This window comes from Xenopus laevis, chromosome 4L (genome assembly GCF_017654675.1).
Source record: "Xenopus laevis strain J_2021 chromosome 4L, Xenopus_laevis_v10.1, whole genome shotgun sequence".
Lineage (NCBI taxonomy): Eukaryota > Metazoa > Chordata > Amphibia > Anura > Pipidae > Xenopus > Xenopus laevis.
The window spans coordinates 28,105,919-28,128,987 of NC_054377.1; the positions used below are offsets into that span (position 1 = coordinate 28,105,919).

The 23,069-nt window shown below is 40.6% G+C and overlaps 1 protein-coding gene across 4 annotated transcripts; it reads left to right on the top strand.

Moving 5' to 3' along the window:
* The first annotated feature begins 56 nt into the window (after window positions 1-56).
* Window positions 57-11,239, top strand: LOC108713924. Of its 4 annotated transcripts, XM_018257659.2 has the most exons (5): window positions 58-196; window positions 1,363-1,473; window positions 3,410-3,503; window positions 3,616-3,834; window positions 7,735-11,239. In XM_018257659.2, the coding sequence occupies exon 5, from the start codon at window positions 7,748-7,750 to the stop codon at window positions 9,980-9,982; it is 2,235 nt and encodes a 744-aa protein (XP_018113148.1). In that variant the 5' UTR covers window positions 58-196; window positions 1,363-1,473; window positions 3,410-3,503; window positions 3,616-3,834; window positions 7,735-7,747; the 3' UTR covers window positions 9,983-11,239. The 4 variants fall into 4 exon arrangements, with proteins under 4 accessions (XP_018113150.1, XP_018113148.1, XP_018113149.1 ...); XM_018257660.2 differs by lacking the exon at window positions 1,363-1,473 and having other exon boundaries at window positions 3,410-3,531; XM_041590014.1 differs by lacking the exon at window positions 1,363-1,473 and having other exon boundaries at window positions 3,410-3,501.
* The last annotated feature ends 11,830 nt before the right edge of the window (window positions 11,240-23,069 follow it).

Consider the following 23,069-nt stretch of genomic DNA (forward strand, 5'->3'; position numbering starts at 1 on the left):
CTAAGGACAGGCTCAATAAAAGGCTAGATGCTCTTTGATGACACATTTCCGCCTTGCCGCCATCTTAGTAACCATTCCGAGCGAAGTCAAAAGAAGCTTTGAACATGTGACCGTGCTGGAGGAGGAAGCGGAAGGGTTAGGTTTAAGTCGCATGGAAAGGAAAGAACTTCAGGGAACGTAAAGGCGGGAGATTAAGGTAAATGCCGAGAAAAGTGTGTAAGTGCAGTGTAGGCCTGCGCAGCGACTACGGGAAGGTGACGATTGAGAGATAGTGGAGAAAGTTAGAGGCCTGCACGAAAAACAGAACAAGCTAGTCGGCAAAATAAGAAGTTAGGATGGCTTCGCAGGATTTGGGACTTGGGAGAAATAGTATTGTGTCTGGATGAGGGGTGAATAAGGCTGTGTATGGCGTCTGCCTGAGAGACCTTAATTTTAAAGGAAGGTAGAATCATTGGGTTGGTGCCAAGTTATCCTAAAAACATTCCCTGGGTACTTGCAAGTACCATGCCGTCATTTTTACCATGTCCCAGGCACCCCCTGCCTACACAGGGCAAGTGCATGCGCAGTACAGACTTTTTGTTTTATTAGAGCTGTGCATATGTCCAGCTTCAATAGGTACAGAAAATGCCATTACAACTTCTCCATGCTGGACAGGAGGACAGGTAATGCTTAAAGCGGCGGTTCACTTTTAAGTTAACTTTTAGTATGTTATAGAACTGCCAATTCTAATCAACTTTTCAGTTGGCTTTCATTATTTTTTTTTTTATCGTTTTATAAATATTTGCCTTTTTCCTTCAGGCTCTTTAAAGCCTTCAAATGGGCGTCACTGACCCCATTTAAAAAACAAATGCTCAGGCTACAAATGTATCGTTATTGCTAATGTCTAGTAAGGTCCTCTCCTATTCATATTCCAGTCTCTTATTTAAATCAATGCATGGTTGCTGGGGTAATTTGGACCCTAGCAACAGACTGCTGAAATTGCAAACTGAAGAGCTGCTGAATAAAAAGCTAAATAACTCAGAAACCTTAAATAATAAACCAACCAACCAATTGCAAATTGTCTCAGAATATCACTCTCTACATCATACTAAAAGTTAACTCAAAGGTGAACTACCCCTTTAAGGAAGATGTTTTGGATCAGGGGTCAGCAACCTTTACTATCAAAAGAGCCATTTTCAAAATAGTCTGGAGCCGCAAAACATAACACAGTTTATAAACTTTTAAAAGTTTTTTTGTTTTTTAATTTTAACTGTTACAACAACAGAATACAACAAATATGCAGTGTGCATGTGTAGGCCTACTTTGAAATAAATTAAACACTGAATAGCCCTATTAAATACTAATGTTCTCATCTGTTTAAAGGCGAGGGCTATAGAGGTCATTAAATTATGCGTCACATCCACGTCTATAGCCCTCACACCTGCTGCAGCTGGAATCTGGAGGCTTCTCTCTTGTTTTGAGTGTGCAACCGCGGTAAGGACCATAATGAATCTTCTTTCTGCGGCACTGTCTTGCCTGGGATGTCTATACAGGCCTCGCACCTGCTGGCGGCATCTTGAGTGTGCGACAGCAGTAAGCTAACGGTTATCTTATCACGGTCGCAGACTCGTAGGAAGCTGCCAGCAGGTGCGAGGACTCTATAGATGATGTGAACGGCAAAGCCGCAAGACTGAGCCACAGCAAGCAGGATGAAGAGCCGCATCTCACACACACACACACATGCCTTGAAAATAATTTATGCATATCCAGGTAATTGTTTAACTGCTCACACTGAATCATCTCTTCCATTTCAAGAATGAAAACACAGAAATTCCTGCCCATGCAAAGTTTGCAGACATAATCATAATGCAAATATTTTATAAAAAAAGATGTTGTTCATGCCATGTTAGTAGCACGCTGACCTTATGCATGCACTTTACAGTTAAGTACAGTACAATATGTTTTATTCTTATTGAGTGGGGATACTATCACACACACCCAATAATCCTGGACATATATGAAACCTCTATAGTAGATGGTGGTACAGAAATTTTGTTTCTGGCATCATCCCCTCCGGGGGTATTTTTAATTTTTTTTTTTGTATGTGTTATTAAACACATACAAAATGTGTTTAATAACAAATTTTCAGAATATACAGGGTTAATCAAGGTTTTCTGTCATACAATTTTTCCATACACGTTTAGTTGATTACCATTACCTATTTGAGTATAAGAAGTTTCAATGTAAAGCACTTCATTAACAGATCAAACAAAGTGACTCGCTTGAAACTCTGTATATTTCCATAATCAGGAGATGTATGGTCACACCACCCTTTTTAACATGAGCTAAATTAGTTGGGGTTATGTATAAAAAAAAAAAAAACACTATCTTGTCTTCCAAAAATCGCTATAAAGGTTTTTATTTCATACAAATATACCTGATTCCGTAGGCTGAAAAGGAAACCCGTAACAGTTTTCACCTGTCCCCATAGGCATAGAGTAATCCAACCCCTCTCTCAACTTGTTCCAAGGATTCTGGAAGTTCCTCTGCTTTTCCAGAAAATCTGTGCACCCCCACTATGGAAAACCAATAGAGACTACAACTCCCAGACTCCATCACTTCACAATGGAACAAATTGTGAGAGCGGTTAAATATGCAATTCTGTGAGCCTAAAGGGGTTTACATAGGGAACATTATGGTAATGGTTTTACAAGTAACATAGCTACCTTTCACTCTATGGGCCAATTTACTAACTTGCGGAAATTCACCAGCGACGGCTTCGTTCACATCGCCACACTTTGCCTATCCGAAAATTCTCCAGGACAACGCTAATTCACAAAAATGCAAAGTTGCGTCCAGGGCGCCAAACAATGGCGAAGTTTCGCTAGCGTTTGCTAATTTGCATACAGCGGGAAGTTAAATTTCAATGAAGGTATATGTTGCAGCAAATACATTACACTACACAAGCCCAGGGAACCTTAATAAAAGAAAATAAAGTTTTTATATTGCCCTACACATGTGCCAAGTGTATAGTTTGTGCTATATGTAAGGAAATGTAGGGGGGAAGCCGGGTACCCTAAAAAAATTACAATCTTTTGCAGCCCATCACCCTGAAAAACTGAAAAGTTGCCAGCATTTTTTGGGACTTAGGAGTTCCTCAAAAAAAATAAAAAATTCTATCTACTCTATTGCACTTCGCCTGGTCTGAGGCGGCGAAGGAAAGTCTAGCGCAAGTAATGTTCATTAAAATCCACATCTTAGTGAATTTGTGTAGTTACGTCCATTCGCCAAAGAGGCACGAAACGCGTCAGGTGACTAGACACGCCATGGTTTAGTTGAACAGTCTCAGGAGAATGCCTGTCTGTGTTTTTAAAGATGCTTGGAAATAAAGACATTTTTTTATCTTAACATCTTGTGGTTATGGCTCCAGTCTATCTATTGCTGTCTTGGATGCTGCCAATTTGCCAGGAGCGGAGTCCGGCTGACTGAGGGCCACCACGAGGGTAGATGCGGACCGGTCGCGTGTGAGTAATGAATATATGTAAAGACTATGTGAGACCCTTAGTGTCGTAGAATGATTTTTTTTTTTTATGTAAACCTTTTGTGCAGTAGAATATCAGCTTTTTTTTTTTCTAGTCTTGCAGGAACTGTCAGCTGTGGCACCCTTATGGATGTAGTGCCATCACTTGGGACTGAGTTTCTGGACTTCCTACCCTTTGTCTGCGATTCAACCATGTTTGCCTGACACCTGGATTACCTTGCTGACTTTAACTCTGCTAACCTCCCCAATACTCTGCCTCTTAACCAGTAGTCTTTTTCTACATCAAACAGCCTTGTGGTACTGACAATTTTGAGGTATTTATTTCTCTATTTTGTTGATATGATTGTCTCTATGATTGTTGATAACCTGCCATGGGTCTAGCACCATTAATTCTATTGAGGTACACGTATAGGATCTTTTATCTGGAAACCAAATATCTAGAAAGCGCCCAATTACGGGAAGGCCATCCACCATAGTCCATTTTAAGCAAATAATTAAATGTTGTTTCCTTTTCCCCTGCAATAAAACCTTACCTAAGATTCATAAATCCATATTGATGGTAAAACAATCCTATTGGGTTTAAATGTTTAGTATCATATACTTAGGGTATTTTAATTCAAATTACAGAAAAAACACAGGTCCCAAGCATTCTGGATAATAGATACCATACCTGTATTTGCTTTCAGTATTTTGCTGTTTAGTCTGTGACGATGCTCTTACAAGTATTCCAGTAGAGTGTAGTACCACACAATACTACACTTAAAAAAAGACACATTGTGTGAAAACCAAGAATCTGCCAGTGCATTATTCTCTTTTAAATGTAGAAGAAATGTTTAAAGGAACAGTAACATCAAAAAATTCGTGTTTTAAAGTAATAAAAATGCAGTTTTGCCCTGCACTGATTAAACTGCTGTTTGCTTCAGAAACACTACTATTGTTCATATATATAAGCTGCTGTGTACAAATGGGGCAGCCATTCAAAAGAGAAACTGTTCGTTACACAGCAGATAAGCTCTGAATGACATTATTTAACCTGTGCCATATCCTTTTTTTTTTTTTTTCAATTTCTGACATGTCTACATAGCAGCTTATTTATATGAACTATAGTAGTGTCTCTGAGGCAAACAGATCCATTTTACCAGTGCAGGGCAATCGTACATATTTTCATTCATTTAAAACCCTTTCATTTTTTGGTGTTACTGTTCCTTTAAAGTAGTGATTCAGGTTGACTTATTGAAAATTAGTTACACCCATCTGTTCCACTTCCTGCTGCTTCCATTCCCAGGTTGTGCAGGGGAGCCGGCGGCCCTCAGCCCACTCAAGACGGGAACCAATCGGCAGCTAGGTGGATCTGATAGGGAACCAAGGGTTTCTTTTTTTGTTTTTTTTAAGGACATGTCCGTCCCTCATTTAAAACAGACAGGGATCTATGGGAAGCAACGTAGTACAGAGGCAACATATCAAATGTTGAAACTAGAAAATGTTTTAGTTTTCATACAACATACACGCTCATTTTGAACTTGATGCTGTAGATAAGAGTTTTAGATTTAAGCTCTATAAATGGTTACGCATAAAGTACAACCAATATAGGATAGGAAACTGCCACTGAACATTTGTGTTAGACTCTAGACTTCAAGGTTAAAGGCCGTTTAGGGCCTTTAACCTTTTAGGGTAGTAGAATATTTACAAAGAATAGGAAATACATCTTTTGTCTCAAGTGTTCCTAGTGCAAGGCTAAGAAAGACACCTATAGCCTCAAAACACACCCTCTGCACAGATACCATTCTGGACACTGTGCTGGCACAGCATATGTACTTATTCAGATAGTATACTAAGGTTAGAAATGTTTTAATTAAGAAGGACAGAGAGGCACAGTTATGCTAAACGAAGAACGATGATTGGATGTCATGGGACCAGCCCCACAAGAGAAGAAATGGTTTAAAGGTTGTATTACTAAAATGTCCCCCACATGAGCTTTCAGGACGTACGAGCTATTATTTAATACTCTGTATTAATGTATACCTCAAAGCTGTCTGGTTAATATCCTGAGTGAATGGTTCAAGTCAGGCCCAGGGTGAAATTTGGGCCAGGCTCTATTTGAGTAAGTATTTATTCAAATTCAAGAGAGACTTACTCATAGCAGTGAGAATTAGTAATGTGCGGGCAGGATCCGCGAATCGGGCCGACCTCGCACACTTCTTCGCGGGTGGCTTCCGACTTGTTCTTTTATAGACGCTGCACCTGCTCGCCCAGGGGAAGTAAAGTCTAAAATAGAATAAGGCTAGAAATGCTGTATTTTGTATACTAAACATAAACATGAATTTACTGTACCAGAAGCCTAATAAAACAAATGATTTATGTTTTCAAAGTTTGTTTAACCTTTTTGCAAGACCAAGACTGTGCACATGCTCAGTGTGGTCTGGGCTGCTTAGGGATCGTCGTAAATTATCAAAACTGAACAAGTCAAATAAAATCTGCCAGAAGCTGATACAGCAAGACTGATTAATAATCAGAGTATGTAGACTGCACTGGGCCCTGTGTTGTCATGTAATCTAATCTGGATTTTATAGTTTTTGTATTGTTTAATACAAACTTTCTCCAACTCTCCAGAACTAGGGGATATTGCAAAATAATCCTCCAAATAGAATCCCAGTTTATCTGTGTAAATCTTACTCCATTGTCTTTGTCCCTGCAGCTGGAGTTGGAAACTAAAGAGGATGTAAAGGCAAAAATAAAATCCAATACAAATCTCTACACAGTCGCCGGCTACTCTGTAGGGAAACAAACAAAGCTGCTTCAGTTCTGCATGACTATGAAGTAAGGCAGGGGCTCTCCCTGCTGTTCATAGTATGATTGTTTCCCTGCAGAGCAGTAACAGGCTGTCTGACAATTCCTATTCACAGCAGTAAATTAAGGCAGAATTTCACTGCATACAGTCAGGTTTCTTCACATTTTTTAATTAAAGTATATTGGAGATAGGTTTCTTTTTCATTAAAGAATGTAAAAATGGGATTTTATTTTTTTGCCTTTACATGCCCTTTAAGAATGATCCTTCTCTTTGGCACGGAGGACGGGCACCTGTGCTTTCCAAAAATAATTTAATATTTTGATTCATTAGAACACATCATGGTATTCCACTTCACCTCAGTCCATCTTAAATGAGCTTGGGTCCAGAGGAGATGATGGGGTTTCTGGGTCATGTTTTTATATGGTTTCTTCCTTGCACTTGCTTTTTTGGATGCAGTAACAAACTGTGTTCATAGACCATGGCTTTTAGAATTCCTGACTCCGTACAGTGATTTCTTTTAGCATTGCACAACTTTCCCAGTCTTTTTGCCCCTGTCCCAACTGTTTTAGACATCTTTCTGGCATCAAATTCAAAATGAGCACATTTTTTTTAGGAAACAATAACATTTCTCAGGTAATGCATGTAATATGTTGTTTTTTTATTATTTGCAATTAAATATAGGGTTGAAATGATTTGCAAATTCTCATTCTCTTCTTATTGACATATGTATCCCAACTTTTTTTTTCGAAATCAGCTTGCAGCTCCTATTTTGTGAAGCCATCATTGCAGTAGTGTTATCACTTGCTATACCCTTATTATTTAGACATTTAGCTCTGGTTTTTCCCATACTGCAAAAATGTCACATCTTGTGTAACCCTCATTTTAGTCAAATGACCACTCTTATGATAACCTTAACTCAATAGTGCCGTCTTTTGGGACCCTCTTGTATAAACAGTAAGGTTCTATTAGGTCATTAATTTGTAAGCTCTTGAAAAACTGTTAACTCCTTAGACTCTCAAGACTTCTAACTTATATGCATTTGACTGTTATTTCTTGCTACACACCTAAAGATACACACATGCACACCTGGCCTCTACTTTGCTACACAACAATTGCCATCTATAAATTTTATTAGTGAAATTACGGCTTATTTAGCCAACATCGCACTTATTTATCCAGTATCGTCTCTTTTGCAAACTCAGTATGTACATCTTCTTCAGTCATCACCACAGTAGAATCTATTGTGTGTTAATCAAGTGTCGAGTATTCGAGTATAGCGTGTCACCTCTAACTATAGTAAAATTTAATTTCTTAAGCCGACAGTAACATAATTTTGCATGCATTCTGTGGACTTTACTAATATAGATTTGTACCTTGTTATCCTTTTATTAACTGAAAATATATTTTTGTAATCTTTCCTTCTTAGGTTACAACTAAACATGCCAAATTGCATTGTAAAGGGATGTCCTCACAGATCAGGACAAAAATTAAAATACCCGGATGTTACACTTCATCCATTTCCACATAATTTACATCAAATAAAGAAATGGCTTCTGCAAACAGGTCAACATGGTAATGACCTTGAGTCACTGGCAGACAAAATACTAAGAGGAGCCAAAAATTCAAATTTTAGAATGTGCTCTACACACTTCTCAGAAGAGTATTATACATTTAAAGGCTCAAAGAGGATGCTGAAGCCAAATGCAGTTCCAACAATTTTCTATACTTCCCCAGTACTTCCAATAATAAGAGCTCAAAGTACTTCAGTTCCTGCAGCAAAGAGAATGAGAGTAGATGATCCTGAACCATCAACATCATTCACAGTTGTACGTGTGGTTTCAAGACTTATCACTGTTGGGACACAAACTGATCACAGAAGAAATCGAACTGATGTTAGTACAATGACAAAGAAATTGTCTAAAGATAAGGATGTTGCAACACAAACCGAACCACCAGTTAAAATGGAAATTGCTATACAAACGGGTGATGATTCAATTGAAGCAGAGCTTTGGAAGGTCCAGAAAGATCATATATACCCAGTTTGTTTTATCGATCCCTATAAAAGTATAGATCCCCTTGAAAGTATATCTGAAAGTAAAGAGTCCCATTCTGCAAAAGGATGTTTATCTACTCTTCATACATCAAAAGGGGAATCCTCACAAAACCCAACAAATTCACTAGAGGGCTTCTCAACAGATCAAAATTTTCTTAATCAAACTACTGAAAGTCTAGAGCAGTCTACCGTACACCAACATCGTGATTATGTCAGACAAAGAAAATTTATCATCTTTGAGGAGAATCTTGATAGTCTACTGTATTTGATTAAATGCCAGCATCCACAAACAACACCATGTCAAGCACCAATTTTAAATATTCAGAAATTCATTAATGGAAGCATGATTCAAGTAAGGCTTTTATGCTTGGATGGTCACAAGTCGCTGATATGGAACTCTCAGCCATTATCTGGTGACATTTCTGTTGGAAATGTCTTATTGGCCAACAGTGTGCTTGTTTGTGGTTTGTCATTTCAAAAAGTTAAGAAGATGTTGGATTTATTAAGTATCCCATTTTTTTCACAGACTACATATTGCAAATATCAAATGTCCTACCTTTTTCCATCAATTGATCTACAGTGGCGCCATGAACAAGAGAGTACTCAAAAGGAATTGTCTGGAAAATCTGTTGCTTTAGCTGGAGACTGTCAGTTCGATACTCCTGTCCACTCAACCAAATATTGTACATACACCATGATGGATGTAATGTCCAAAAAAATTCTTTCCTTTACTATTGACCAACTTGGAAAAGGAAAAACCTCTGTAGGGTTAGAAAAAGCTACATTTGAGACATGCTTGGATAAACTATTAGATGACAATATAGATGTCAAGATCATTGCTACCAGCCGTCATGATGGTATCGAAAAACTCGTGGCAACAAAATACTCTAGCATTGACCACCAGATTGATGTGTGGAATCTGTGTAAGAGTGTATCAAAAAAACTGGTTGCAGCAAGTAAGAAAAGGGACTGTCGTGACATCTGCAAGTGGATCTCTGCCATAACAAATCATCTGTGGTGGTGTGCGCAGACCTGTAATCAAGATGTTGACGTTTTGCTTGATAAATGGAAGTCTGTTATGTTCCATATAGCAAATAAACACCGTTTCCATTCATTGGAAAATTACAAACATTGTCAACACAAGAGACTTAATGCTGTGAAAGAGCGCAAGTGTGCTTGGATTACATCCGAACATCCTGCACATACGCCCCTGTCTAGGATTATTAATGACCAAGCCTTGCTCCGAGACATTTCAAAAATAGAAAAATTTTGCCACACGAGAGACCTAGAGAGCTTTCACAGCAAAGTCCTAAAATACAAATCTAAAAGATCGGCATTCAGCATGGACTCAGTGTACACAGATACAATTTTGGCTGCTCTTTCACATAACAGAAATGTTAGTAGAGAGGATGTAAATATAAATTGCGCACAAAAATCGCCTTTGCCTTTTGGAGAAAAACGCTGTAAAGTAGCTTTCTCCAAGTCGGAAAACAGGGATGATAAATTTGTTGGTGAAGATGTTGTTGAGAATTATTTGCTTGACATAATGTCAAACTCTCTAAAAATTCTGAATGGAGAGCTGGTTAATCAGTGGTCATCAAGGTCAAGAATACTCCGCTAGGTCAAGAATATTATCTACATTTTAGACTTTTTTTGATATTCACAGACTTTATGATCTAACAACTTTGCAGAGCAATGGAATACATCTTTTTTTTCATAAAGGCAGGAAATGTTTCATATGCTAATGTGATAGTAATCCATAATCGGATATCAAATGTCCTGGACCTATTTTATTTTTAATTTAGAATATGCCAAGGTTTATGGTTAAAGTAATTCAGAAATGTTATTTCTTTAAAGGGGTGGTTCACCTTTAAGGTAACTTTTAATGTTATAGAACGACAAATTCTAAGCAACTTTCCAATTGGTTTTCATTATTTATGTTTTATAGTTATTTGTCTTTTTCTTCTGCTTTCAAATGGGCGTCGCTGTCCCCTACTAAAAAAACAAATGCTATGTAAGGCTATAAATTTATTGTTACTTTTTATGACTGATCCTTCTATTCAGGCCCTCTCCTATTCATATTCCAGTCTCTTATTCAAATCAATGCATGGTTACCAAGCTAATTTGGGCCCTTGTTACCAGATTGCTTAAAATGTAAATTGAAGTGCTTCTGAATGAAAAGCTAAGTAACTCAAAAACCTTCAGTAATAAAAAATGAAAAACAATTGCAAATTCTCAGAATATCACTCTCTACATCCTACTAAAAGTTCTCAAAGGTGAACAATCCCTTTAAGGTTAAGTCCTAGATATACAGGTAGGATCTGTTATCTGGAAACCCATTCTCCAAAAAACTCTGAAGTACTAAAAGGTCAACTCCCATAGACTCCATTTTATCCAAAAATCTAACATTACCTTCTACTTTATCCAAACTAAGATATAACGAATGCAAATTGGAAGCAAAACCAGCCTGTTGTGTTTATTTAACACTTGCATTATTTTCTAGTAGACTTAAGGTATGAAGATCCAAATTACAGCTTCATTATCCAAAAAAACCCAGGTCTTGAGCATATGGACAACAGGTCCCATATCTGTACTTAAATTGTACTTATTGAATGTTTATTGTTCAAACTTTTAAATCTTAAAAGATACTGTGCTAAATGTTTTGGTTTTTTTTCTATTTCGCCTAACATCAGGTACATTCAGTTATTCTCTAACTTCACCAATTGATGCTTTTATATTTCTTTTATAATGTTATATAAGATTAACCTTTATTTTTATGATGTAAAAATAGCATTGCGATCAACACTATTACTGTCCACTTCCTTATTTATAAACTTAAAATATAAAACGTATGCATTAAAGGGATACTTCACCTTTACCATTAGTTTGTTTTTGTATTATTTTCTAAGTAACTTTTCAGGTGGTCTTAATTTTTTTAAATTTTTTTTCTTACCAGTCCTATAACAAGAATTATTCATGGCTTCAAAGTCGTCAGTAGTAGTTACCTGTCTTGGTTTAGGACCAGCTAGTTGAGTCATTAGCTGCTGGCAGCCTCTAACAGACTTGCACAACATTTTTAGAATATGTGCTGTAAGTTGTAGGCCACATAGCTTATCCCATAGGATATATCGACAACTATTTTTGCCTATTTAACTTGACTATTACTTGAGTGACAAAGGACTGAAGAGGGGAAAAATACAAAACTAGCTATGCAAATTAGAAGTATTTCTTTCAGCAAGTATATTTGTGTGTTCCTAGTTTAATGGTGATTAAGCACATTTTTGTGTGTAGTTGTAATTAATTGATGTGGCAAATATAAATGATGGAATTATTCTTTTGGAGTTTATATTGTCAACTTATTAAAAAAAAATATTAAATAAGCTGATCGGATCATCCCATTGTCTGGAATGCGCTTTAGAAATATTAGAGGGCACGGTGATTGAAATACACCATTGCAACATTTATGTATGTTCTTATTTTAGCACTGTTTTTAAAATGCTTATAGATTTATGCAAAGTGGGGTTGTCGCAACATCCCTTTAATCCACATATAAGACCTCCATAATATATGATAGATCCATTCTGATGCTACTTGAAACCCAACATATTTTTCATTGTGTATTTGGCATATGAATAATCATCCACGCGTCTTGTTTTAGATATGAGCTCGTTCAGTTGGAGTTATGTAAAAAAAAAATAATAAAGTGCCCAAACACCTAAACATTTTTATTTCTACACAGACATACCACAGATTGAAAAAGAAACTGTGTGCCTGTGCTGCAGGGATCCATTTTCAAACCACCCATAAGCTGAGTAAACCAACCCCTCCCTGTTTTTTTTTTTTTTTTTTTTATTGTGAAGTAATGGATTCTGCAACCTGAAGCCTCTCTGCTTTCCAAACAGAAAGCCCACTATGAAAAGCAGAGGGACTCCAAGAATCCATCACTATACCATGGAACAAGGTGAAAAAGGGGTTGCATTATATTGATCATCCCTTCAGCTGGGCATAAAGACAAAACAGTTACAGCATGAATATTGTGCAACTATACTGCAGAATAAGTTCCTTGAACTATAATTTCTCTTATGAACAGAAATTAAAGCCGAAGGCACGTGGATCACTTTACCTGTGGGAAATCGCGCGTCCTGCCTGCTACAAAGTGATGAAATACCATTTTGAATTCTTATTCTGAACAGGGGAATGCAAACAAAGATTGATTATGTGGTTGATATGTTGTACCCACAGTAATTCCCATTCACCCCGAAATAAAAAGTAATGTTTGATTTTGGGCAGCTTCCCATGTGCAACAAAGCCCCCCCCCGATATGTAACTGGTACCTTAGAATCAAGGGAACTCCACGCTTGCATGCAACAATCTCCACTAAATTGCCAATAAAATAGCACAATAGCTTCCATATACAACAATAGGAAATACCAGCAAGTGAAGGCAGTCGTGCCTTTTTTGACCATTACATAATTTGACCTACACTTTTGACACCCTAACTGCAAGTGTCATATTTTGAGATAATTGCCATAGAATGACTTTGTATGACCCTTTCTGTAGTAGAATGTCAGCTCCTTTTCTACTCTTACAGAAAGTAGCTGTGGCACACTTATGGAAGTAACATCATCACTTGGGACTGATTTTCTGGACTTAAAACCCTTTGTCTGGGATTCAACTATGTTTGCCTGACACCTGAATTACCTTGCTGATTCAAACTGCTAACCTCCCCCCAAATATTTCTCTAGGTCTGCTTGGGGGACACAGGGACAGTGGGGTATAGCTGGAACCACTAGGAGGCAGGACACAATAAAAAAATAGAAACTTGACCCCTCCTCCTCCTGCTATACCCCTCCTCTGTAGGCAGAGACACTCAGTTTCGTTGTGTCCTCAGGAGGTTAGGACCGTCTCCTGCATTCAGGAGTATTTTACTATTTATTTTTATTTCATTACTATTCCTTCACATCATATGGAACTGGACAGCTACACTGAGTAGTCTGATCCATTACTTGAGGATGTCACCGGGGTCTCTTGTGCTGTGCACTGACCATCCAGCATTGATTCCCTCCCTCTGACATACAGAGAGAGGATGCGCTGGCCGGGACACAGGGCTGAGGTATAGCCAGGTTCATCCTGTTGCTCAATCCTCCTTATATGCCCCAAGGATCCCTACACTACAGTCTGGGAACTCCTGCCGTGGCTCATTTAAGGTAAGCATATATCCTTAATAGCAGCCTATTCACTCTCTGAGCAGCCTCCCCCTCTGCACAAACCATCTGCCTTGCACAGCAGTATAGGAGACTTTGTTGCAAACTGCAGGTCACTAGTTCAGACCCAGGCAGTATGTTAATCAGCCTCCAGCAAACACACAGGCACTTGATAAAGGGCTTCTGGCCTGAAACATGTTGTGTGCAATAAAGAGCACCTAGCAGCAAGGTCTGCCTTTTCACTTGCTTTCTCTCAGTGCTCTAACTAATTGGTTAATTTCCTACACCTGTAGCGGGTGTGGCTTACTGAGATTGAGAGCACAGCTGCCAAATCATCTCTACAAATTGTCCAGAATGGGAATGGCACTTATGTTTCCTACTGTCCTCACTGTCAGCAGCACAAGAGAGTTATTGTGGGCTTAGCACCAGTTGCGCACCACTATTTTACAAGAGACTTCACCAAGGTTGTCTTTCACTCTACCTGGGGAGGCAACAGCTGGGGCAGATTTTGCACTGTACTGTACGTGCACCCTGTGTGCAACCCAAAAATTGCACGCCAGTGCCTTATGCACCATTTTTCTAAGGTGTGCGCCTGCACCATATGTCACTGCTAGGGGAGGGGCCATTCTTCGCACTCTCCATTGTGCGCCCAGGCAGCTACTTCCCATTGATTCTGGAGGAGGTTCCATTACTAGCAGACTCACCACACTGGGCAGAACTCTTTCCCAGCTTCTCTGCAGCGCACCCCCCCCCCCCTGTTTATACTAAGAACACAACAGGGCAGTACTTCTGACACAGTGGGGTTTTTATCTAATGCCACAGGGCAGCAGGCTTTGTAATTACTGCCTTATCAGCCTTTACTCCCCTCCAAGGCTTTACTCCCAGCAGTACCCTGGGGAAGCATTTTCAGTTATATATATATCCTACATTATATATATTGTTAACTTAATTCCTCTCTTACAGGAACAGCTTGTGTACACCATGTCTGAAGGTACAGGTGATAACCTTTTTTCCAGGCCAGCAACTACTTCATCGGTTAAGTATTTAGCTTGTGCCAAATGCCGCATCTGGTCACAAGGACCCTCTGTGTTCCACGTGCAAGCCACCTGATGCAGTTTCGGAAACATCAGAACTCCGTCCTCGGGTAAGCCAAGCCTCCCATGGGGACCCATCAGGCCAGCCCCGGGACTCCCCCCCCCCCCCTGGACCCCTAGCCTCCCCCAGAATGGGCATCTAAGCTTGCCGCCGGCATTCCTAAATTGGTGGAGTCCCGTGGCTAGATGAGCCTCGGCCTAAGCCTCCAAAATGTAGAGCCCCCTCTCCTTCCGAGGATGAATGTGAGCCGGAGTCCATCACTACTTCATCCCTGCCGCCTGACTCCGAGGAGGATCCGGCTCTGTCTTGATGGTGAACTATCTCACAGTTCCGACCCAGAGTAAGGGGAATCCCCCCCAAACTCTCCTCCGAGGCCATTGATTCCCTCATTTCAGTATTGGAGACCCTTCACTTAAAGAAGCTTGAACCTAGTTGCAGTACCTCCTTGTTTAAGCGCCGCAGCAGGTCAGCAGGTCCTCACATTCCTTTCCTCTCTCATGCTCAACTCGAGCAAATTATACAACAGAAATGGTTCAAGCCAGAGGGATGTTTCCAGGCTAACCGCAGTTTTTCTCAAACTATATCCTTTTCCACAGGAACTAACGGAAAAGTGGACCTCCCCACCTTCAGTGGACGCGCCTGTCTCTCGACTATCTAAGGGCACTGCTTTACCAGTTCCTGATGCAGCCTCCTTCAAGTACTCCATGGACAAGAAGCTTGAGGGCATTCTAAGTTCCCTCTTCTCTGCTTCAGGTACCTCCCTTCGGCCTGTTCTAGACTCGGCTTGGGTAAGTAGAGCCGTCCAAACTTGGTCAGACGCCTTATGCCGAGCGATTGCCACAAGGGTCCCCCATGAAGAACTCGCTCATTTGGCCTCGCAAATCAAGGAGGCTTATTACCTATGTGAAGCCTCCCTCGATGCGCTACAGGTGATTAGCAGAACTTTAGCCGACTTGACTTGTCGGTATCGGTTCGCAGATCTCTCTGGATGAAACTGCGGACTTGTCTTCAAAAAAAAAAAAGTCTCTCACGACACTCCACCACCTGCAGAGGACGATTCAGTGGAAGGTCCAGGCCATCCTGGCAGTCCCGCAAGTCCACGTCTGCATTACTCACCCCTTCTTCCCTTCAGCGACTCGGCCGTGGGGGGGGAGACTTTGCAGGTTTGCCGACTCCTGGAAGAATCTGACGCAAGATGCCTGGGTACACAAGGTCGTGAGTCAGGGCTACCACCTAGAATTCGCTTCTCTCCCGCCCCGCCGGTTCTTCATGTCCAGATATCCTCAGGGGCATCAAAAGGCTCAGGCGCTGCACAACGCGATCGGCAAGCTTATCTGTTCAGAGGTCATCATCCCTTTTCCGACTGAGGAGAGATTCCGAGGCTATTACTCAAACTTGTTTGTAGTTCCCAAGAAGGATGGATCTGTTCGGCCAATCCTGGACCTCAAGGAACTCTATACTTTCATTCGACCGCAAAGGTTCAAGTTGGAATCCCTCAGGTCTGTCATCGCGGCCCCAATTTTCTGTCCCCATCAGAGATTCTTGCGATTTGCCTTCCAAAATCGCCATTTCCAACTCACAGACCTTCCCCTTGGCCTGAACTCGGCCCCTCGTGTCTTTACCAAGATCATGTCGGTGGCCACTGCTCTAATCCGCACCAGGGGGATCTCCATAACTCCTTATCTGGACGATCTCCTGATCAAGGCACCTTAATTTGCAGTGGCCCAGCAGGCGTTACACTTCACCATGGTTCGATTACAGGAGTTTGGTTGGTTCATTAACCTGGACAAGTCCTCGTTAACCCCAAGCCAATCCATGGTCTTCCTCTGGATGCAGTTCAACACCCAGACACAAACTCTCCCAGTGACAAGGTCCAGCATTTGCGGACCCTCGTGCGGTCTCTCCTCTCAAAGTCCCACACCGCAAGATTCTACATGAAGGTGTTGGGAGTCATGGTTTCGAAGATAGAATCAGTTCCCTTCACCCAACGTCACCTCAGGGAGCTTCAGTGGAATATTCTTGCGGCCTGGAGGCACAAATCCCTTCTCCTGGAATTTCGTTTATCCCGCATGACTCGAGTCTCTCTTCTCTGGTTGATGCAAACCAGTCACCTGACCAGGGGCAGACCCCTAGGGGATCCACAATGGTGACTGCTCACCACAGATGCAAGCCTCTCCGGTTGGGGAGCAGTGCAGAGGGTCGGTCAGCGCAGGGTCGCTGGTCTCTATCGGAACAATGTCTTCACATCAACCTTCTTGAGATACAGGCAATCCGATTCGCCTGTCAGCCATCTTCATTCCAGGTCTCTTAAACTGGGAAGCAGATTATCTCAGCAGACATCCCTAGATCCTTGCAAATGGCCTGTAAAGGACAACATCTTCCAGAAGATCACTCAAAGATGGGGGACGCCAGAGGTCGATCACAATCGTAAAGTTCCTCTCTACTTTGCAAGGTCCAGGGACCCTCTGGCGGCAGACGCCCTCACCTCTCCCTGGGACTTCCATCTTGCGTTCATTCCAAGAAAGATCAAGAAACTTCAGAGAGAACTCATACTCTCATCCTCATAGCTCCAACATGGCCCCGTAGATCCTGGGTCTAGGATCTAGTACATCTCTCAGTAGAGGAACCTTGGCCTCTCATCCTGGACCTTCTCTCTCAGGGTCCAATCCTTCACCACTGTCCTGCCACCCTCAATTTGATGGCGTGGCTACTGAAACTGCGATCCTAAGACGGAAGGGGTTCTCTGACACTGTCATTCTACCATGCGTGCAGCCCGCAAACCGGTCTCCGCCAAGACGTACCATTGGGTCTGGTTCACTTTCCATTGGTGGTGCCAATGTAATGGTTTCAATTCACTGAAGTTTTCCACTCCACTCCTTCTGGCCTTATACAGGAGGGACTGTCCCTGCACATGTCCCTCGGATCACTGAAATCTCAGTTTTCGGCACTTCCATCCTGTTCCAAAGACCTCTCGCCTTGTTCCCAGATGTAAGGATTTGTCTTCAGGGAATGGCCCACATAAAGCGCCCGGTACTTTCACCGGTGCCAAATTGGGACTTAACCCTAGTCCTACGTGTCCTACAACACGCTCCCTTTAAACCCATGGATTCTATTCCACTTCAGTGGCTCACATGGAAAACAGTTTTTTTTTTTTTTCTGCTGGCTATTGCCTCAGCACGGAGATTATCTGAGATCTCTGCCCAATCCTGTAGGTCTCCTCTGTTGACCTTCCACAACGACAGGGCAGTACTTCATACTTCTCCCTCTTTTCTTCCCAAGGTGGTTTCCACTTTCCACCTCAACCAGGAAATTACGATTCCTACCTTCTGCCCATTCCTTTCCAATGCGAAGGAAGCAGCACTGCACACCCTCGACCCCGTTAGGGCCCTCAAGTTTTACCTGCACCGGGTCGAGGACATCCGTCTATCGGACTCCTTGTCCTTAGACCACCATATCCTGATGGATACAGCAGGCCATCCAGAGATCCTATTCATCACAGGGTCAGGTTCCCCCAGATCAATCAGGGCACATTCCGCCAGAGGGCTTTTCGAAAATAAGCCTCAGCGGAACAAGGCTGCAACGTGGACTTCAATCCATACTTTTGCCAAATTTTACCAGTTTGGCACCTTGTGGCATCTGACACCCACTATGGCAGGAAGGTATTTCAGGCTGCAGTGGCTGGTTCCACGTAGGCCTCTACTTCCCGCCCTAGATTCAGGGGACAGCTTTGGTACGTCCCCACTGTCCCTGTGTCCCCCAAGCAGACCTAGAGAAAAGGAGATTTTGTGTACTCACCGTTAAATCTCTTTCTCTTCAGTCGCTTGGGGGACACAGGGCTTCCCTCCCTGAATAGAGGCCTTCTCTTGGCTTCAGACTGTTCTTCTTGTAATTAGTTATCAGATTTTCTGTTGATTATTGATAACCTCCTGTTTCTCCTTTGGTACGAACTGAGTGTCTCTGCCTACAGAGGAGGGGTATAGCAGGAGGAGGAGGGGTCAAGTTTCTATTTTTTTATTGTGTCCTGCCTCCTAGTGGTTCCAGCTATACCCCACTGTCCCTGTGTCCCCCAAGCGACTGAAGAGAAAGAGATTTAACGGTGAGTACACAAAATCTCCTTTTTGCTTCCTAATCAGTTGTCCTTTTCTGCCTTGGAACGGCCTTGTGGCACTGGATAAACTTGAGGTATTCACTTTCTCTGTTTTGGTATTTATTTTATGGTGCTAGACTCCCCTTGATACCTGACAGGCTATCCACACTGACTGTATTGAGGTATAAGATCTCTTATCCAAAAAGCTACGAAATACAGGAAGGCCATGTACCATAGAGTCCATTTTTAAATTTTCTTTTTTTTTCTGCAGTAATAAAGCAGTATCTTAGATTTGATGGTAACTGAGCTAAATAAACTTTGCACGATTTATACAATGTTTAAATGATTTTTAAGTACAATGTAGACTAAAGGTATGGTTATCCAAATTATGGAAAAGCAAAAGGTCCCAATCACTCTAGATTAGTGCTGTCCAACTGGTGGGCCGCATCCAGCCCGTGAACCCCCCCTTGTGTGAATTCTCCAACTGTTAGAGGGGCCCCAGCACTTTGTCACAATTACAGTATGAACTATTCATCTTAGAGTGGTCCTGATAGGTTTTCCTGTCTCATGCTGTATTCTGCCTACCCTATGTGTGCGCCAAACTCTGCCTGCCTTATGCTCCTTGTGTGCGCCATACTCTGCCTGCCCTTTGCACCATGTGAGCCATTATCTGCCTGTCCTATGATCCCTGTGGATAATGATTCCCATAACTGTACCATACCTCCCAACATTTTGGAAGTAAAAAGAGGGACAAAAATGTTTTTCCCGCATGGAGCGCAGCAATTTTTTTGACCACACCCCTTTCTGTGGCCACACCCCTTATTTACCATGTTTGTTTTACAAAATTTGGCAGGTTATGAAAGTTTGAAAATATTTCTTCTTATCTAAACTGTGTTTTTGTGTCTCAAACTTGTTACAAAGTATCTTATTTGCACCTGTTAGCTGTTCTGGGCTCTCTGCTAAAAGCCAATTAAGTGAGAAACTTTGTATCTTTTTCTGGCTGTTCAGTGCATAGAAAAGAGGGACTTTCCAGTACAAATGAGGGACTGCGGGTTGATCTGTCAAAAGAGGGACTGTCCCTCCAAAAAAGGGACAGTTGGGAGGTATGCTGTACTGCAAGTTTACTATCAGCTCTTATAACCCTAAATACAAGTAGCATTAGCTCAAGTAACATAGTAAGTTAGGTTGAAAAAACACACGTCCATCAAGTTCAACCTTTTAACTTTTTTTTAACCTGCCTAACTGCTAGTTGATCCAGAGGAAGGAAAACCCATCTGAAGTCTCTTCAATTTGCCTCAGAGGGGGAAGAAATTCCATTCTGACTTCAAAATGGCCATCAGACTAGTCCCTGGATCAACTTGTACTATGAGCTATCTTCCATAACCCTGAATTCCCTCACTTGCTAAAAAGCCATCCAACCCCCCCTTTTAAGCTATCTAATGTATTGGCCTGTACAACTTATTCAGGGAGAGAATTCCACATCCTCACAGCTCTCACTGTAAAAAAAAAAACCCCCTTCAGAATATTTAGGCTGAACCTCTTTTCTTCTATTTGGAATGGGTGACCTCGCGTCGCCTGGAAAGACCTACTGGTAAATAAAGCATTAGAGAAATTATTATATGATCCCCTTATATAATAAGAAACATGTTCATTGCCGAGAAATTACACCTTTTGTGCAGTTTAGAGTCATGACTTGTGACCCCATTATTGCAATAGAATGTCTACTCTTGCCAACCTTATTGCAGTAGTAGGTCCTGTCATGTGAACTCTTATTATATAGAAACTTGGCTCAGATTTCACCCATAACCTTACCTACATAGTAAAATCTATTGGGATATTCTTATATAAATCGTAAACTCTGATGACATCTATTACACCATTTGTTTGCAGATTGTATGGTATGTTGAAGTGTCAGGTATCCTTTCCCATTTATTGTGTATATTGTATATGCAGCCCCTATTTTCTATCTACGCATAGGAAAATTACATTTCTTAAGCCAACAGTAACATAGTTTTGTATGCACTTTACTGCAATAACTTGTCATCTTTGTTATCCTTTGTTTATTAACTGAAAATATATTTTTGCAATCTTGCATTCTTAGGTTGTAACTAAACATGCATTGTAAAGGGATGTCCTCACAAAACAGGACAAAAATTAAAATACCCGGATGTTACCCTTCATGCCTTTCCACAAAATTTAGATCAAGTAAAAAAATGTCTAATGCAAACAGGTCAACATAATCATGACCTTGATTTAGTAGCAAACAAAATTCTAAAGTTAAAGGAAAACTATACACCCCAAACAATGTAGGTCTCTATTAAAAGATACTGAGTAAAACAGCTCGTGTGATCTCTGAGGCAGCACAGATAGTCATGAAATGGTGGTTCAAGGCAAGAGATGTAAAAGGGCAATATTTATGTAAATATATATTCCAGTTTGGTAAGATTCTTTAATATGTCATTCAATTTGATATAAACTATCTGTTGCTTAAGTATTCATTTTGGGGGTATAGTTTTCCTTTAAGCAAACCTACAAATTTTAGAATGTGCTCTACTCACTTCTCAGAACACTTTTTTACATTTAAAGGCTCAAAGAGGACACTGAAGCCAAATGCAGTCCCAGCAATTTTCCCTAATTCTCCTCCAATAATAAAAGTTCAAAGTACTTCAGTTCCTGCAGCAAAGAGAATGAGAGTAGATGATAATGAACCATCATCATCTTTCACAGTTGTACGTGTGGTTTCAAGACTTATCACTGTGGGGACACAAACTGATGACAGAATAAATCAAAGAAATGCTAGTACGATAACGACAAATTTGTCTGACAAACAGGATCTTACAACCCTTCAATTAAAATGGAAATTGCTATACAAACAGGTGATGATTCAATAGAAGCCGAGCTTTGGAAGGTCGAGACAGATCATATATACCCAGCTTGTTTTGTTGATCACTATAAAAGTATAGATCATCTTGAAAATAAAGCCGAAAGTAAAGAGTCTCATTCTGCAAGAGGATATTTATCTACTCTTCATACATCAGAAGGGGAATCATCACGAAACCCAACACATTCACTAGAGGGCTTCTCAACCAATAAAAACTTTCTTCATCAAACTACTGAAAGTCTAGGGCAGTCTACCGTAGTGACTATGTCAGACAAAGAGAATTTATCATCTTTGAAGAGAACCTTGAGAGTCTAATGTATTTTGTGAAATGCCAGCATCAGCAAATGCCACCATATCTAGCACCAATTGTAGATATTCAGAAATCCATTAATGGAAGCATGGTTCAAAGTAAAGCATTTATGCTTGGATAGTCACAAGTCGCTGATATGGAACTCTCAGCCTCCTGTCCACTCAACCAAATATTGTACATTCACCATGATGGATGTAATGTCCAAAAAAATTCTTTCCTTTACTATTGACCAACTTGGAAAAGGAAAAACCTCTGTAGGGTTAGAAAAAGCTACATTCAAGACATGCTTAGAGAAACGATTAGATGACAATATAGATGTCAAGATCATTGCTACCAGCCATCATGATGGTATTGAAAAACTCGTGGCAACAAAATATTCTAGCGTTGACCACCAGATTGATGTGTGGAATCTGTGTAAGAATGTAGCAAAAAAACTGGTTGCAGCAAGTAAGAAAAGGGACTGTCGTGACATCTGCAAGTAGATCTCTGCCAAAACCAATCATCTGTGGTGGTGTGCGCAGACCTGTAATCAAGATGTTGACTTTTTGTTCCATATAGCAAATAAACACCTTTTCCATTCCTTGGAAAATTACAAACACTGTCAACACAAGAAACTTAATGCTGTGAAAGAGCTCAAGTGTGCTTGGATTATACCTTAACATCCCGCACATATACCCCTGTCTAGGATTATTCATGACAAAGCCTTGCTCCGAGACATTTTAGTAAATAGATGATAGCTTAATGTCTCGTCTCTAACTGAATATAAACTGTTATTCTTTGGAATTTTCCAAAGTGTTTTCATGACAAATTTAGCATTAAAATATATATTTTAATTTGTTTGACATTGTTAAGCCATTACACATCAATGCTACATTTAAATACAACTAGCCTAATTCTCATGATGCTTTAAATCTAGAATCTGCTTTATAGATAAATACTTTAATTATCTACCCATTTCTACTTCACTGACCCCAGCAGAAAGGTTACAATTTTATTGCTATAGTTACATTTTATTATTCTATTTCAATTCAGCCCCTCTCCTATTCATGATCCAGTCTCTCATTCTAACAACTGGCTGGTTTCTATGGTAAACTTGACTCAAGCAACCAGACAGCTGGTTCACTTCCAGAC

Excerpts from the sequence above, each read along its gene's own strand:
- LOC108713924 (XM_018257661.2), top strand. The coding sequence starts at position 7,748 with ATGCCAAATTGCATTGTAAAGGGATGTCCTCACAGATCAGGACAAAAA.